The sequence below is a fragment of the Schistocerca piceifrons genome, chromosome 3 (genome assembly GCF_021461385.2).
Source record: "Schistocerca piceifrons isolate TAMUIC-IGC-003096 chromosome 3, iqSchPice1.1, whole genome shotgun sequence".
In the NCBI taxonomy this organism is placed as follows: domain Eukaryota; kingdom Metazoa; phylum Arthropoda; class Insecta; order Orthoptera; family Acrididae; genus Schistocerca; species Schistocerca piceifrons.
This window is the reverse complement of record NC_060140.1, coordinates 683043505-683061717: the sequence shown is the minus strand read 5'-3', so window position 1 is coordinate 683061717 and position 18213 is coordinate 683043505. Positions and strand designations below refer to the sequence as shown.

At 39.7% G+C, this 18213-nt stretch overlaps 1 protein-coding gene across 1 annotated transcript in view; it reads left to right on the top strand.

Moving 5' to 3' along the window:
• LOC124788962 (dual oxidase) overlaps nt 1-18213 on the top strand; it is a 549428-nt gene that overhangs the window by 424455 nt on the left and 106760 nt on the right. The window contains exon 6 of the mRNA XM_047256252.1: nt 1525-1691. Within this exon, the coding sequence (XP_047112208.1) occupies nt 1525-1691 (167 nt within the window). The remainder of the gene's footprint in view (nt 1-1524; nt 1692-18213) is intronic.

The window sequence follows — 18213 nt, the reverse complement described above, 5'->3', positions numbered from 1 at the left end:
TAGGGAGCATTTCATATTTTCGAGTGATAGATACTGTGTTATTTTCGTGGTAAGGTTCTTTGAATGCTACCTGCGCTGACCAACATGGTCTTGCTGTAGATGCGATAGGTGGGATCTTAGCTTCACTGTGTCTTGTCATTATTGCGGATGGCTCTACAGTGAAGTAAAAACGCATTTTTGCTTTAATTGATGTATAGTGGGAGGAGTATCTCTTACATACGGAGAAAATTCCAGTTACTGCTACAAACACCTGGACTTGAAGCAGATGTGATTCCACCAAACGGCTTACTGCAGAACTAAAGGGGCCTAAAGCGTTCAATTTAATTGGACAGTTTCTGATGCGTGACGTCATGCATGAGTGATAGATTGTACGAATAACGGAGACAACTGCGCAGTTCAGATAGAATGTAAACTGCACAGTTCCCTCTAGCAATCGCAAAATTCACACAGTCTAGTAGTCGCCTGTCACCGGAACCTCGGCCAGTCCCAATTACGATCTCAACGAAACATATAACGCACTTTTAGCTTTTAATTTAAGGCTAACGGAATCTTCCTGAACTTTGGGATGTAGAAGGTGTTTCATACCCGAAATGGAAGAGAGAGAGAGAGAGAGAGAGAGAGAGAGAGAAGGTGACCACATATGTGATTGTTATGGAGGATAAAATTTTAGAAAGCATTCTTTCAATGGAAAGTCAACAGCGATAGGTATAAAATATTAATATTTACTAAAACAGTCTCTATCGCAACATATGTTTATTTCAGTTGCCGACTGGTTTCCGTCCACAATTTAGACCATCTTTAGGCCGTAAGCACTGCAGAACGGTAATAAATACATATTCACATGGATTTCTATACAAAGAGATGGTAACATGGCTAAAAACACCTACAATAAAAACTAAAATAATAACAAAATAAAATGTTATACCAATGATGGCAGCTAATGGCGGAGGATGACGGTGCAAGATCCGTAAGAACACGGATGTCAACTGCTGAACAAGGCATGCCCCACACCATGCGTCGTACGACATCAGACACACAAAATCAATCAAATCGTGTGCTATTGCGTTTCTTTATTTTAAGCAGAATGTGATAGCATTTGTTGTGAAACATTATACATGTAATATTTGTACACATTTTTGTATCTATTTTTCTTGTAAACTTAAATTACGCCATTTAGTGTAACAAAAATCACGTAATGCGTGCATGATTGCTTGTCATTGATGCAGCGCCGTACGCGTGGCGGCGAGGGGGTAGGATCCTGTAGTATACATTCTGGAGTAATGCTGCTTTATTCAGCAGTTGTCGTACGAGCAGATGACTCCACTGCTAAACTGGAGGTTTATAGGTCTCATTTACTGCATGAGACAGCTTCAGTAGGTGGAACAGCCATCCCCAATGCCTTATAGCTGGCAGTCAGCCGCTGTCTAACAAACTTATGACGGAACTTACTCCTTGTGACACGGGCCAGACTAGAGATAGCAGTGTGGCTACCACGTGGGAGTAGAGTGTGACGCGTGTGTACAGTGCTGGGAGACCCGCGCACCAACCAGAACCCGGCGCTGCTCACGTTCGGCATCCTGTTCTTCCGCTGGCACAACGTCGTGGCGCGCCGCGTGCAGCGCCAGCACCCCGACTGGCCCGACGAGGAGGTCTTCCAGCGCGCCCGCAGATACGTCGTCGCCACGCTACAGGTAAGCCTGCAGCGCGCCCCAGCCTTCATTCCTACGTCAGTGGATTCCTGTATGCTATACTCCTTGAACGATCAAATATTTACTGAATAACCCCACCCATGTGATGGTTCCAGGATTCTGTACTCCACTGACGGCTTGTGGACACACAAATCTGTTGTGTGCACACTTACTGCACACGCAGGAGTCTGTAGCACAAGCCTGTAACTGTGCTACTCGCTTGACTAAGATCTAGACCACCGCGATGCAAAGCAGGCCAACACTATTCCAACACTACACACCTGCCATGGAGGGCAACCTTCATTTTGGCATTTGGAAAATCGTTTCTTGTCCCTGACACGTAGGCTGCCCTACAAAGCAGGTTGATTTAACAGGCTTATAATTTCCCACACAATACACCGGTTGTGCATGGCAACCTATTTGCTAGGGGCTTGAAAAGCTCGTTTTTGCTCGTATATCTGCTCCTATTACAGCTGGGACATTATAAACTGCACAGTGTTTATACTCGTGAGGCCTGCTGGTTCTGTGCCACATTTGGTTGAAATCGATACCAGGGTTTTGGACGCTTTATATACATTTAATATCTAAAGATGTTGAAAAATGGGCAGGTTTTTAACTGTTGTAATATTTATGAGGTGGATGAACCAAAACATACATTAGATTTAAAGGTGTTAATTACATGAAATCCCCTTGTGGGACTTGAAATTTGGAGTCACTTGTGTTTGGTGGACAGAAAGAAGCCCATATGCTAGCATATGACACCAGAACCTTCACAAACCAACTGTTTTAAGTCTGGCATCCTGTGTAAAATGGACTCTGGTGCAATCTGGACGTGAGGGCTAAGTGATAAAGCATTCCCAAGGTCTCAGAATTCAATGCATCTTAGAAACAGCTAGATCTAAACCGATAGTGAAGCTGCAGTAACAGCAAAACACAACACAAGGAGAAAACATCTGTTGGGAAGGTAGGTTCTTGTAAGGATCTCACTGTCTGTAGAGTTTGCCTGAGTAGTATTACTCGTACCTTCAACCACAATAAAAGTAATTACAATGCAGCTTTTAATCAAGGATGGCATTTACTGGATACAACATATTGATAGAAGTACTACATTGCTGTACTACATCCAATCCAACAGTAAGTAATTAAACGTTATTGCAGTCACTGTTCTCTTAACTTACATCCTCCATAGATAAGTAGCATTTGTAAGCTTTCTTCGTTGGTGTGCATTGTACTCGCATAAACCGTCAACAGAAGGCGTTTGACTGAATGTCCAGTGTGCATTTAGCTTGTGTTTCCATTTGTTTACTGTCAGTTGCAGCAAGTGGATGAGTTACATTACTCAGGTTACCTACAGTGCGTGCTAGTACAGGAGAGTCAAAGTCAATTTTATGTTACGTAAGTTTTTAATAACGTCATGTTTGTAATTAATGGTACGCTGTGATATGTTTGTTAAAGGGTGTTCAGGAGAGGAAGGGGATTACTGAATATAAAATATGTGGAACAGGAAGCGAAAAGGGAGCTCTTGATGGAGAAGTAAAATTTACAGTTCAAGCAAAAATTCTTCGATAATGTCTATTTTTCCTTTTTGTATGTCGTAGTAAATATCTTCATCCTGTACAAGCTTTTATCGATTTGAAAACTGTTTGAATCCAACGACAATCAATAATACCACTAACAGCAATCAATGTCTTCTGAAAACGAGCATCTTATCATTATGTGGATCAACATGAAATCTCACACCAGCGTATGCAGTGATTCACAAAAGCAGTACCTACTAAATTTTGTAGCCATTTAGGAGGTTTAGACTAGATTTGTATAAAAGGAGACTTTTGTAAATACAGTAAAACCAAACAACACAAGTGGTTATCTTTTACATGATAGCTATAAACACCAATAGACGTTACCAGTTTGTAGTTGGCAGCCCTTAAAAGCCAGCTGATAGTTGACGTTACTGTGCAACAAAAACCTACATCTACAACTCATGTTAACTCAATTGTTGCTGCTAGAAATGAAAAAGGTGTAATTTCTGTAGATATGCATCACTGGCTAAATGTCTTGAAGAATAATAACGCTAACAAAGTACTCACATAACTAAACATATCTAATCTGTGTTAATAGTTAGCTACAAAGATTATGTAGTCTGCGAAATGGACAATCACGAAAATGAATTTGTGCCTCGTATCTTTCCCGAAGAGAATAGGCCAATTGGGTTTTCTGATGCAGTAATTACAGCCAGGGTGGCAAGACAACAAGAAGGTAACATTTTTAAAAACATCAGTACCCATTGCAAAGAGGAACAAAATGTATTCTGTGTCCAGAAGTGGAATCAGAACCTGAACCAAAACCTCAAGGTAGTGACAATGAGGATCTTGGGGACGTGACCAGTCAAATCAGTCAAATATTCTAGAACAAAAAAAGGAGTGAAAACATTGTTTATGAACGATCATGAATCCATTCACATATTAGTATTTTAGAAGTGGAAAATCACACACTTTGTTTGACCACTATAAAATATAGGATCTCAGCAATCTGGTTTTGGGAGTTTGTGAAGTCAAAATTTTAGATTGTTCTAAGCCCATTCACGCCTTCAGAATCAAAATTTGTTTTAAAAGATGCCATAGTGTAGAATAAAAATACCAATATTCTTCCCAAAAAATTCTGAGCAAAGTAAGCTATTTTTTCTCAGTTTGGGGTCAATTCATTTGGTTTTAAATGTTTTGTACGCTGTAATGTGCTATATAGGTCTGAAGGGGTTAACCACTATATGTGCAATGTTAACTTAAAAGAGTCAGTATCATTTGACAAAGTACATTTTAAGGGTAATATATATGCCGAATTTATTTTTTATATTTGTCCAACTAAACAATAGTAATAAAGTGAAACTTTAAAACCCGTTATCCCAAAACATTTGTCTTCCATGAGCAATATTCAGCCAGTCATAACTCACTCAAATTTTGAGATAGAATTGTATTTTGTTACACATGGTTCAGATTTAATACTTCCCTTCACATGCCTAAAGGTGTGCGATATTGCTTCATCACTGGGCAACACACGTGCCACGGTGTTCTCCATTTTTCCAGCCTCTCGATCAGCACAATCCTTAGCCGTGGCCGTGGTACGCAAGTTTCTTCAGTGTGAAGGGTTTTCAAAATTGTGGATTGTGAAATACCTAGCTCCCCATTCAGTCTCCTGGTAGGTGCAGAGACTTTTCGTGCGATCGAATCACCAATATTACCTGTGCGTTTAAGTTGGTTAACAAATTTGATTGCCAACCTTGTGGGATTTGGCTTCCTAAATTTACGCAATTGTTCGTATGTCATTCCACGCAAACGGGAACAAACAACAGATGTTCCTTCTTTTGTGTGAAATTCTGTCATAGGAGCTGCAACAAAAATAAATTTAGGTATAATATTACCCACAAATGTACAGAGACTTCATGTTTATACATCAAATGTATTCGCATTCGCAGTTCCGAATGCGAACAACTATCAGCTGTATAAGGGAATGACGACAGTGAAAGATTTCACCGGGCACGGACTCGAACCCGGATTTCCCGTTTATGTGAGCAGTCGCCTTAACCGCTTTGGCTGTTCGTGTACGACTCACGACCAGACCCAAACTACCATATGTCGTCGTTCCTGCGTCATAATATGTACTCGAACACACATTATGCAATTACAGCGAGGACATTTAGCTGAAAGTCGCTGCTCAATATTGACGGATAAATACCATAATTCAATGTCTGCGTTGTTAAGTAGTAAGGGGTAGGTTATAGAGATACCACAGGCTGCGAGAAGTAGTTGGGGCAGACAAAGGGTGTAACATATAAAATTTCTTCTCCTGGGGTGGTGGATGCGGTGGATGAGCAGCATGACCTCAAAAATATTTTAATCCACCCACAAATGTCAGCAACAGATTCATATATCGTGCCCTCTTCGACAGGTACAGGAATTACACTCCTGGAAATTGAAATAAGAACACCGTGAATTCATTGTCCCAGGAAGGGGAAACTTTATTGACACATTCCTGGGGTCAGATACATCACATGATCACACTGACAGAACCACAGGCACATAGACACAGGCAACAGAGCATGCACAATGTCGGCACTAGTACAGTGTATATCCACCTTTCGCAGCAATGCAGGCTGCTATTCTCCCATGGAGACGATCGTAGAGATGCTGGATGTAGTCCTGTGGAACGGTTTGCCATGCCATTTCCACCTGGCGCCTCAGTTGGACCAGCGTTCGTGCTGGACGTGCAGACCGCGTGAGACGACGCTTCATCCAGTCCCAAACATGCTCAATGGGGGACAGATCCGGAGATCTTGCTGGCCAGGGTAGTTGACTTACACCTTCTAGAGCACGTTGAGTGGCACGGGATACATGCGGACGTGCATTGTCCTGTTGGAACAGCAAGTTCCCTTGCCGGTCTAGGAATGGTAGAACGATGGGTTCGATGACGGTTTGGATGTACCGTGCACTATTCAGTGTCCCCTCGACGATCACCAGTGGTGTACGGCCAGTGTAGGAGATCGCTCCCCACACCATGATGCCGGGTGTTGGCCCTGTGTGCCTCGTCGTATGCAGTCCTGATTGTGGCGCTCACCTGCACGGCGCCAAACACGCATACGACCATCATTGGCACCAAGGCAGAAGTGACTCTCATCGCTGAAGACGACACGTCTCCATTCGTCCCTCCATTCACGCCTGTCGCGACACCACTGGAGGCGGGCTGCACGATGTTGGGGCGTGAGCGGAAGACGGCCTAATGGTGTGCGGGACCGTAGCCCAGCTTCATGGAGACGGTTGCGAATGGTCCTCGCCGATACCCCAGGCGCAACAGTGTCCCTAATTTGCTGGGAAGTGGCGGTGCGGTCCCCTACGGCACTGCGTAGGATCCTACGGTCTTGGCGTGCATCCGTGCGTCGCTGCGGTCCGGTCCCAGGTCGACGGGCACGTGCACCTTCCGCCGACCACTGGCGACAACATCGATGTACTGTGGAGACCTCACGCCCCACGTGTTGAGCAATTCGGCGGTACGTCCACCCGGCCTCCCGCATGCCCACTATACGCCCTCGCTCAAAGTCCGTCAACTGCACATACGGTTCACGTCCACGCTGTCGCGGCATGCTACCAGGGTTAAAGACTGCGATGGAGCTCCGTATGCCACGGCAAACTGGCTGACACTGACGGCGGCGGTGCACAAATGCTGCGCAGCTAGCGCCATTCGACGGCCAACACCGCGGTTCCTGGTGTGTCCGCTGTGCCGTGCGTGTGATCATTGCTTGTACAGCCCTCTTGCAGTGTCCGGAGCAAGTATGGTGGGTCTGACACACCGGTAACAATATGTTCTTTTTTCCATTTCCAGGAGTGTAAATCCAGAATTTCCATTCATAACAAGTAACCATGGAAAAAAGATAAATTTACATTCATAATATAGTACAAAGTTATTGATTCAAATACACCTTACAGAATTTAACCGCAATCAACATTAACTTGTATGCAAACCCAGTTATGTTGTTAGCATTACCATAAATTATTAATAACTATAAACTTACTCGTACAAAAAATATTTTATTTTCAAAAAAGTTCTATCAAATTTTTCAAACTTTACATTTTCGATACTAAATCACATGTGAAATTCCTTTTACTTCAGACAGTCAGATTCTGTGAGACAGTCATAAAAGGTTTCGGCCTACATTGTACATCTTCAGATGCTGTTGGGCATGGGCAGTCTGTTGAACAAAACGTTTTGTTCGCCAAATGTCACTCATGACCAATTGCATCTGAAGATGGATAATGTAGGGCGAAACCGGTTATGACTGTCGCATAGAATATTGTGTCTGAAATAAAACGAAGTTCACAATACATCCATCCTACGAAGGAAAGTTGTTTTTCCTTAAACCATTAGTTTCATGATACTGAACATATTTTTCACAAATTTATGTTGTCATATCAACGCTATCCCATTAATACTTCTCGAAATTTTGTGAGTTCTCAAAGGAATAAATGTTATCCTGGCACATGCTTCAGGCCCCTACATATTTTCTTTAACTATGGGTAATACAAGTGTTTCCACGTTGTATGCAATAGCCCACGTTTCTTTATTAATACTAAAAGAAAATACTGTTGTTTCTTTATTTGTGTTAATTCTATTTTTCTTATTGACTTTGATTACGATTATTGCTTATCTACTTTGTATCAAAATGATACTTCAACAATTAAAAGAGCCAGTTTTCAAAGTAGCATCTGTGTGGCTTATCACTAGCTCAAATTCCAGCTTTGTGATCTAACTCCATGAGTGTTCGTAGACTAAAGTGAAATACTGAAGCAGGGTTTCTCGCGTTTCACGTATTCTAGTATATCTAGTTTCTGTGCGGAATAGTGAGGTGTGGCTTTGCAGTCAAGTGTTATGTTTATATATCTATTTATTGTGGATGAGTTTTGAACGCAAGGAAAGTTGGCGTCATTAATACCGGTGCATAATCTGCTCATCTAAAATAGTGTTAATGGCATTACATAGCTTGACTTTCCCATCAGTAGGGAGGATCACAGTCAAGAGTATTACTTACCCTCATTGCTCATGTTGCTGCCAATAGATTTCAGTATTGATCTAGGACACAGCAAAATTTCTGTTGATTTTAAGGCACAGAAATACGAATTGTACCACGGCATAATACTCATAAAACAAAATTCACCAAGGACAAAAGATTTATGTTATTCGGTAACGCTCCCTCCCTTTATGACTAAGAACCCATGTCTAAATTTACTTCGGCCGTTATTGATTCGATAAACATAGCGATTGATGATGATGAGTAGTGTTTTAGGGCGCACAACAGCGAGGTTATCAGCGCCCGCCATAGCGATTGCGGAAGCGACGGCGGGCTTCGGCAAAACAGCTTGAAGCAATCAACCCCATCACTTCCGTAAAGTCTCACTTTCCTTTCTGATACCAATTAGCTTCCCCAAACACATTAGGGTCGTTAGGAAACTTAAATAACAGCCTATCTATAAGAAAGAGTAAGCCGTAAGCATTCTCTTGAAAAACTGAAACTCGTTATTATCTGCTTAAACTCACCAGGTCATTTACAATGCCGGCTGCTGTGTCCGAGCGGTTAGAGCGCTTCAGTCCGGAACCGCGCTGCTGCTACGGTCGCAGGTTCGAATCCTGCCTCGGGCATGGATGTGTGTGCTGTCCTTAGGTTAGTTAGGTTTAAGTAGTTCTAAGTCTAGGGGACTGATGACCTCAGATGTTAAGTCCCATAGGGCTTAGAGCCATTTGAACCATCATTTACAATGGAACAATTACTTAATGTCGCATACTACTTTCTAGAAATACACTCACAGCTCCCACTATAAAAGCAGACGACGTCATCAGTGTTGGGCTAACGTTCATAAATGCTTCAGCTTAACATAAATCTGTGGCTTTCGATTACACTTAACACTGGATGCGTGTAAGTTTGAACATATCTCCATCGTGTGGACAGTGTACATTCAGCGTCCGTGGAATCCCGTTTCCAGTGGCAACAGGGCACTTCTACTTCAGCGGTTGACTCAGTTGACTAGAGTTGCTTCATAACAATAGAAAAAAGGCAAAGTGCTCTGTATCATTTATCAGTTCCAATTAATGAACATAACATTAAAATTTAACACAGTATTTGAAAAAGAAAACAAAAGGATGATCTGTTTATTATGTTCCGAAGGCACATCGCAAAGCTGCTGTTGAGGCCCGGGGGTGGTGTGGCGCAGAGATCAATATTTCAAAAACTGGAAACCGCTAAATGTACAAAGAAGTGGATCAAAACTTTATTACTACGTGTCGGCCTTGGAAGAGAATTAGTGTGTTTTATTTAACCTTTCTTTTTTTTACTTTTAAGTCGTTGATTATTATTATTATTATTGGTATTATTATCATTCAACTTCAGTTTAAGTTAACTTCGTATTCAATGTTTCTCTTCGTAGAAACTGTGGAAAGAAACCTGAAATTAATTACTGCCGTAACGATTGTCTCAAAGATCTCTTTGATAAGCTGGAAAATTGTTAAGAATTACTCAGCCGCCTGGAAAAGTAAAATGATTTTTTACTTTCACTTGAGAGCTTTCGGAAATTGCCAGAGTGTAATGCAGTTCACAAATTAAACGTGAATCTCCGTCTGGTAGCGTAGGAAATTCACAGAAAATTATTGATGATTTAATTAATTTCTCGATGTATCGACCGCGTCTGTAGATTCGACAGGGAGCATCGAACAATCATTGTCCGAAAGCTCGTAGAGCCACAATTATATGTAAGTCACTTTAAATGAATAGAAAGTATCATTTACGTTTTGACGTAAAACTTTGTGTTTATGTAATTATGAAACTCGTTTGCAATTAGAACACTCTGAATCTGACATATTATTATCGTACAATAGCAAACAAAATTCGACAGACTTTAATGGCTGGCTTTACAACAAGCCTAATTACTCCAAGAGGCCAAATCTATAAACATGCTTTATTTTTCACGCCAGACTGGATAGAACTGGATAGAACTGTATTTAATACAATCGTTGCACTTACTTAGCATAAAATGATGCTCTCCACAGAAAAGCACACCGGAATATGTGCTGCGTACTCGCAGTCCATTTACAACAATTCTATATCAGTCAAGGATTTCGCTGAGTAATGTAAATTGCCGCAGCTGTCGACGCGTAAAATCGTAAGCAATTCTCTCTCAATACCAAATAAACACGAATACATGTAAATATGTGTTACAAAACATCTCGTCACTTAAACTGTAATGGAACGAAAGAATATTGAATGATTGTTTTATAATTTTACCAAGGTATTAATAGTGCAAATAATTCTGATTTTTACTTTACCTTCAATGGCATCTCAAGAATTCCTCTTACGGTATATTTTCGCTGTAAATCGAGATTTCCTTACATTCCACACTTTCTGTACTTTACACAACTAATTTTCCAACGGTATTGTGTCCCATCATTTACCGTTACTGGGATGACATTTGTTTAAATGGTTACCTATAAATACATTTGCAGTTTTTACAATAAACAGTTGGTTTTCGTCAAAATAGTGTTCTAACGGTAGATCCATTCATTATTGGTTCAACATTTTCGGCCTCATAAAATACGAAAAATTGTCTCACGCCTCAAACCAGACTGGCACACGATAATTGTTTTGAAATTACTGTTCTTGAACGTAACTTTATTTTTACTTTTCATGCAATAAGTCAAGCAAAGTAATGTGAGTTTCACACTCGAGGTGATATTAGACACTTCAGTACTACAGTGACATCGGATACCACATTGATTTCTAACACATCAGTTATATCTGATACTTTATTTCTCATACTTTATTTTTACCGGAGGTGCTTTTCCATGTATTTAAATATGACAGCCGCCAACCCCTGTTTTTTTTTCTTTTTTTTCATTCTACAGGATTGCTGCGACTGGTCACAACTTCTTCTCCTCTCTCCTGTGGCAACCTCTTCATGTAGAATAACACACTTCTCACTTATTTGTTGAATACATTCCAAAGTCTGTCTCGTCTCTATCTTCCACTACAGTTTTTCCTTACATGTACCACGAGCACCTTGAAGTTATTCGCTGATGTAGGAACACTTATTCTCTCGTCCTCACCCTCCTATTGCCCACATTTGCATTTCCTTACAGATTCTGCGGATAATCACCTCCTTTCTTACCACTCCATCCAATTTTCAGTATCCTTCCATACCACCCCATCCCAGACGTCTCAGTCTTTTTTTCCGGTGGTCTGAAGTCCACAACACAATTCCATACAATGTTATAATGCAAACGTACATACTCTAAAGTTTTTCCTAAAATTATGGTAAATGTTTGCTCCTGGAAGATATCTTTTGCCCAGGAATACCCTCTCTGTCTATGTTGTCAGTTTCTTATATCCTTCTTGCTTCGTCCGTCATGAGTACTTTTGTTTCCAAGTTAACAATACCTCTCATATTCCATTACGGGTGATTCCAAATTTCTAAGTTAAATTTATTTCTAAACTTATTTCTGCTACTCTTCATTACTTTCGTATTTCTTTTATTTTTCCTGAATCAATAATTTTTGCTCATTTGAGTGTTCAATGGGTCCTGTAATTCTTCCCCATTTTCAGTTAGGATGAGAATGTAATCATCAAATCTAATCACTTCACCCTTAATTCTAGTCTCACTCATGAAGCTTTCTTTCATTTGCGTCATTGTTTCCTCGATTAACAGAGTTAACCACAACGGAGAAACACTACATCCGTCTCTTACACGCTTTTCAGTCCGATTCCTGGGCTATTGTTCTTCCAATTTGACGTCGTAAGCTGGTAGATGGTCGCCGGAGAAGGTGGTCGGATGCAGCGAGCAAGTGGAGCAGACCTGGTTTTTGTCAGTTGTTTTTATTTTGTTATCATCTTCCTTCCGAAGTGTTTTGATGCAACTCTCCCCGCTAACCTGTCCTGTGCAAGGCTTTTCACTCTACATAACTACTGCATCCTACATCCACTTGAACTTCCTTACTGTATTCAAGCGTTGGTGTCCGCGTACAATTTTTAACCTCCACATTTTCCTGCAACACCAAATTCGCGATTCCTTCATGCCACAGGACATGTCCTATTGACGTAAGCCTTCTTTCAGTCAATCTGTAACATCAATTTCTTTTTCTCCGAATTAGATTCAATACTTCCACATTATCTATTCGATCTACCCACTTTTTTTGCTATTGCTCGTTTGCATTACAAATCCTCTCTACTTCTGCTATCATCAGTTAATTTGCTGATGAAATAGCAAAACGCATCATCTACTTTAAGTATTTCATTTCTTAATCTAATTGTCTTATAATCTCCTGATATTATTTGACTACACTCCTGTACGCTTGTTTTACTTCAGTCAATGTTCATGTCATAAGATCTTTTGAAGGCATTATTCATTCCGTTCACCTGTTGTTCCAAGTGCTTTGACGTCTGTTGCAGTCATAAACACTTAGTGAACACAGTCTAACATATACAGTAGTGGCACTGTGCTGTGAAAGCTGTTACCGTCTGACAGATGGAACGACACTACCGCTCCTATTGGGAAAAAAGCCAGGTGTAAGATTAATATTCGTTTTTAATTTTATTTTTTACTTGATTAACGGAAAAAATGTTATGTTTTTGTGTTCCACGCGTTAGTAAATGATCAAGAGCGTGAATGCTCGTAAAATAAATGTAAAAACAGCCAAATCTCACTGAGTCAGTGTTATCAGCTACAATTTAATAATGAATAAATACTTCGAACATGCATATAACTGCAACCTACTCTGCTGAAAGTAAGAGAATAGAAACATTCATTTGATGTATGAAAAGCACATATTTCTGTTGTTTTCCGTTCTTGTCATGAACGGTACTTTCCTTGACACGTAACAATTGTTTATGGAATGTAATGATTTTCACATTCACGTTCCTCACACCAGCTTCTAATAAAGAAATATTTTTGTTAATATAACTGCTTTTGCTTTAAAAGTGTGTGAGTCGAAGATTCTTGCCGTTTGTGGCTCAAATGTATCAACAATTGTGAAACTGGTTTTTTCTGTGTTGAGAAACGTTCGTATTGCTTTTGACGTTTTATTGTCACGTTTGTGTGGCTTTCCCTTCGGCTACAGTTGCGGTGGTTTATCTGGTATGTAAAAAAATGCAGGCATTTCATTCCATACAAACATTCTAGATTCCACATTCACTGATTTCACTGAAAGTTTGGTGAAGAAAACTTCACGTTATTGAGCAGACGTCTTTTTGCAAAAGGTGAAGTCTTCTCATGTTTAGTAGTCATTTTTTTCTTCGTAAAAGGAACCGCCGCTCTTCATTAAATATCTATGCGTTAGAAGAGAAATGCAAACAAGATGCCCTATAATGTACCGTTCCGTGACGTCTTAACAGATGTCCTACCATCCTGTCTCTTCTTGTTGTCAATGTTTACCATACGTTCCTTTCCTCGCCGGTTCTCATTGGATGCCTTACCAGTCCATCAAATTTTCAACATTTTTCTGAAGCATCACATCTCAAATGCTTGGATTCTCTTCTGTTCCGGTTTACTCATAGTCCAAGTTTCGCTACCATACAATGCAGTGTTCCAAACGTACATCCTCAGAAATTTCTTCGACACATTGAGGACTATGTTTGATAATAGTAGACTTCTCTTCGCCAGGAATGCCCTTTTTGACAGTGATAGTTTGCTTTTATGTCCTCCTTACTGCATCCGTCGTGTGCTATTTTGCCGCCTAGTATAACGACTCCATTTCTTACTAGGCTAATTACTGTTTAGCTCTACAGGGCCATTATACTGAAATGTTTCCCCACACCACCTAGTATTGTCTTTCTATTTGTGTGAGTAACTGTATGTTCACTGTTGTGGGTAAATACATACAGCGTACACAGGGCGGTGTGTGAAACTGATGGCGATTACACGCTTCCGCTGTTGTAGAAATCTGCTCCAGATGCTGCAGATACCGTGTTGAGCTGAAAGTGGTAACCAAAATACGGAGAAATATTCTTCGGGGCTCTGTTGCATAGCAATCAGATTGCTTTCAGTTCTGAGAAATGTCCAGTTACTATTGTGGATTTGAATGATCCATGAAGTGACTTCTTTTCCGAAGAAAACATCGAACTATTTCACTAGAACTGAACGCTCCCGTCGGAACTGTTCTCAACTGGTGTTTATTAGTAGATCACAATAGCAGTACATCGCTGGGTGTATAATAAGACGTACCTTCTTGAAATGAACAATATTTTATTGTTCTATTAACTGATTTCCTTCCATATGCACTTATATTTTACAATGTGAATCAAAAACTCGCAATGGCGTCGATTTTTTACATCACAAGAATGGCTCTCCTCTACTAAAAATTACTCTTAACCAGGACAAACAAAAACTATATTCTAAGAATAATTATGTGACCGCTGTCCGCCACAGAGTAATAAACAATATCTTTGTCTCTCTCTCGCACTGTCACAGCAAGTTACGCTGCATGATACATCATATATGCCCCTCTTGTGGACGAACGTTTTTGGGCAAAAACAAACACGAGCGTTCACACAACACTATATCGGTGATTGTTTATGACGCTGTATTAAAGTCCACTAGAGTATTAATGTCCACTGTATTTCTTATGATATTTTGGTATTAGTGAATGACTATCTAAATGTAAATTATTGATTTGGGTGCATATACTGCTGACAAAGCCTGTGCTGAATTCCTGATGCAGCATATATGCATAGCTTACATGCTTGCTTTTATTCATTTGTCGAAGATGGCATGAGATGTGATCAGAAACCTTTTTTTATCATCATTCAAAGCTTCTGTCACTCGCCTTGGGATGTCTCAAACGGATAATCTAGCCATTCGGCCAAGCCCCACGAAGGAAAACCAAGGAAAACCTTGGGGTAGATTTACCATCCTCATATTTCTCATTTGCAAGGATAATTAATTGAATTACAATGGAAAATAAAAAAAATATTTACAATATGGATTTTTTTTGTTGAATGAATTTAAACACTGTTCACAAAAGAAACACAACACTGTTAATCTTCTGTGTCTTGAGGTGAACCGTCGACGCGTTGGTTTACGTCCATCTACGATTCCCTTCTATCAGTCATTTCCGGGTAACTGATTGAATTCTATTCCCATTTCACCGTCTCCTCGTGGGTATTATGGTTTTCCGCATATGGTTAACATGAAAATAAGAGTCAGTGTAAGTTCCGTGGAAAAGGTGTTTGATCTATGCTGAGCTGAAATAGAATCTAATCTAAAGTTCTTTCTAATTCTCTGTTCTGAATTCGAAATACTCGGAAGTCGTAAGGTGTTCTTCATTTCTATCAACAACCCTAGAATGCATTATACACAAATCCAATTGGAGCTGCCGTGTCAACTTATGCTCGTCATCTTTCAGATGGACTTTAACACTTGTTGATGGGCTTATAACTGAAAGGCATTCGCTCAGTTGGTAACTTCGCGAGCAACAATTGATATAACATAATTTACATACACAGGTATGTTACAACAATAGTACAATTCTAAAGACGATGTTCATCACAAAAGATTGAAACAAAGTAATAGGCGTCCTTTTAAAACTGAGAACGGGTTACCCCTTCCGAACAGCATGACTTCAGCTCAGCGAGTAAAAAAGCAAATACAAACATACATTGAGATTGTTAAATTGACATAAGAAAAAATATCTTGCCATAGACCAGATTCATTTGAGTCACTAACCCATGGTCATTATGCATTGTGAAACCTGATTGAAATTACTATCTACTAAATAAAAATTTTTTAAAAGAAATCATTCATACTATAGCTAAATTCTCTGCATACTGAAAAGAAAACTTATCCTTACAGTGGAAAACCTATACATAATGTCTGCACATCTCTCGTACAGTATGCCTGAAAAGAAAACTAACTACTAAATTGCAAAAAAAAAAAAAACTATCCTAAGTATGATTCATAGGTTTAATGAAAATTCTCTAATCAATATTATTTGATAAGAATAGTATTTTCAATATTCAGAATCTTCAGTCATCATGAAATTGCTTTAACAAGTGATGAGGATACATTCCTTTCACCTTTCCATTCTTCACATCCTTCAAAACATAAGTTCCTGGATGGGGTATTTTGGTAATCACAAATGGTCCTTGATACAATAATTGCCATTTTGTGTTCTTCCTCTGTATAAGTGAAGCCTTAGGATGAGTTTTTACTAAAACTTGGTCTTTCACTTTATATGTTTTTATTTTTCCAAGTCGATTGTCAAAATATATTTTCCTTTTTCTTGCCTTGTCCATTATAGTGAGTAAGGATTGTCGTACTTTATTTTGTAGGTCTATTTTGTTAATAGCTACTTTAGGAATTGGTCGAATCCAGTCATTCTGTTCCTGTTTTCCAAACATCAGTTCGTATGGGGTGTATTCTGTCGTAGTATGTGGCATATTGTTTACAATTTCCTGAAAATCGTGAAGATAATCGATCCATTTGGGTTGCTGGTTGTGGCAATATGTTCTCATGAACCGGTTTAATTCACGAAAAATTCGTTCCACGGGATTCGCCGATGGGTGGTACACTGATGTTAGAATTTGTTTTATACCACAACTGGCTAATGTTTGCCTCCAACGAAATCCAGTGAACATTGACCCATTGTCAGAAAGAATAGCCTCTGGTTTGCCTACTTTGACTATATAATCTTTGACCAGCTTCTTGGCTATGGATGCAGCAGTAGCTGATTTTAATGGGTAAAGTTTGACATACTTAGTGAATATATCAAGAAAAGCTACAATATATTTGCATCCTCCCCTTGATGATGGTAGAGGACCACAGACGTCGACCGAAATGATTGACAGCGGTTTAGTGGGAAAATTTCCTGGTTTGGCTAGCTGACAAATTTTACATTTCCTTAACTGTCTGTGCACTTTCCTGCGAATGTTTGGGAAGTAGCAATATGCTTGAATCTTCCGAGCACACTTTAATACTCCAAAATGTCCCCAAGTGATGTGCGTGTGCAAAATTAAGTCATTCTCATTCTTCTCGGGAATACACACCTTCCAATTATCTGAATCAAGATGCCCTTTGAAAAATAAGACATCGTCCTCAACTTTGTACAGTCTCTTCAGATCATCGTTTCCAGGCTTTGCTAAAGTTTCCTTTATTGAATGCCAACGAGGATCTTCATTCTGTAGTTTTTCCATGTTCTTACACATGTCAAGAAAATGTTTCCTATATATTCTATCAGTCATTATAAGAACATTAAATTCGGACGGATTGCCGGTGATGTTGATAGTTGACAAATCTCCATCTGGCATTCTAGACAGTGCATCAGCAATGAAATTATCCTGTCCGCTTAGGTATTTAATTTCAAATTGAAACTCTTGGAGTGAGAGCGTCCATCTTGCTAATCTTGGATGTAATAATTTACATGTTTGCAAAAAACTTAACGCTTTGTGGTCACAGTATACTGTTGTCTTCGCTCCATATAAGTAATTGTAAAATATCTTAAATGACCAAACTACGGCCAATGCTTCCCTTTCGGTAGTCGTATATGTTCTTTCACAAGCAGTTAAGAGTCGGCTAGCAAAAGCTATTGGACAGAAAGTTGATTTCCTATCTATCATCTTTACTTGGAAGAGGCATGAACCTATTCCAATTTCCGAAGCATCTGCCATTAAACCGAATTCTTGGCTCATTTCCGGATGATATAATATTTGTGAATTGACTAAGGCATGTTTTATTGCTTCAAATGCATTCTGACATTGTTGCGTCCACACCCACGGAGTATTTTTGCGCAACAAGCTGTACAACGGTTCTGCATTAATAGAGTGGTCGTGAATGAAACGCCTGAAAAAAGAGACAACTCCGAGGAAGCCCTTTAACTGTCTTTTTGTTGTTGGAACTGCAAAGTTTTTGATTGCCTTTAGTTTCTCGGAGTCCGGTAAGATGCCTTTTTCATTTATAAGATGACCCAAAAATTTGATTTTATCTCGAGCAAAATGGGACTTTTGCAG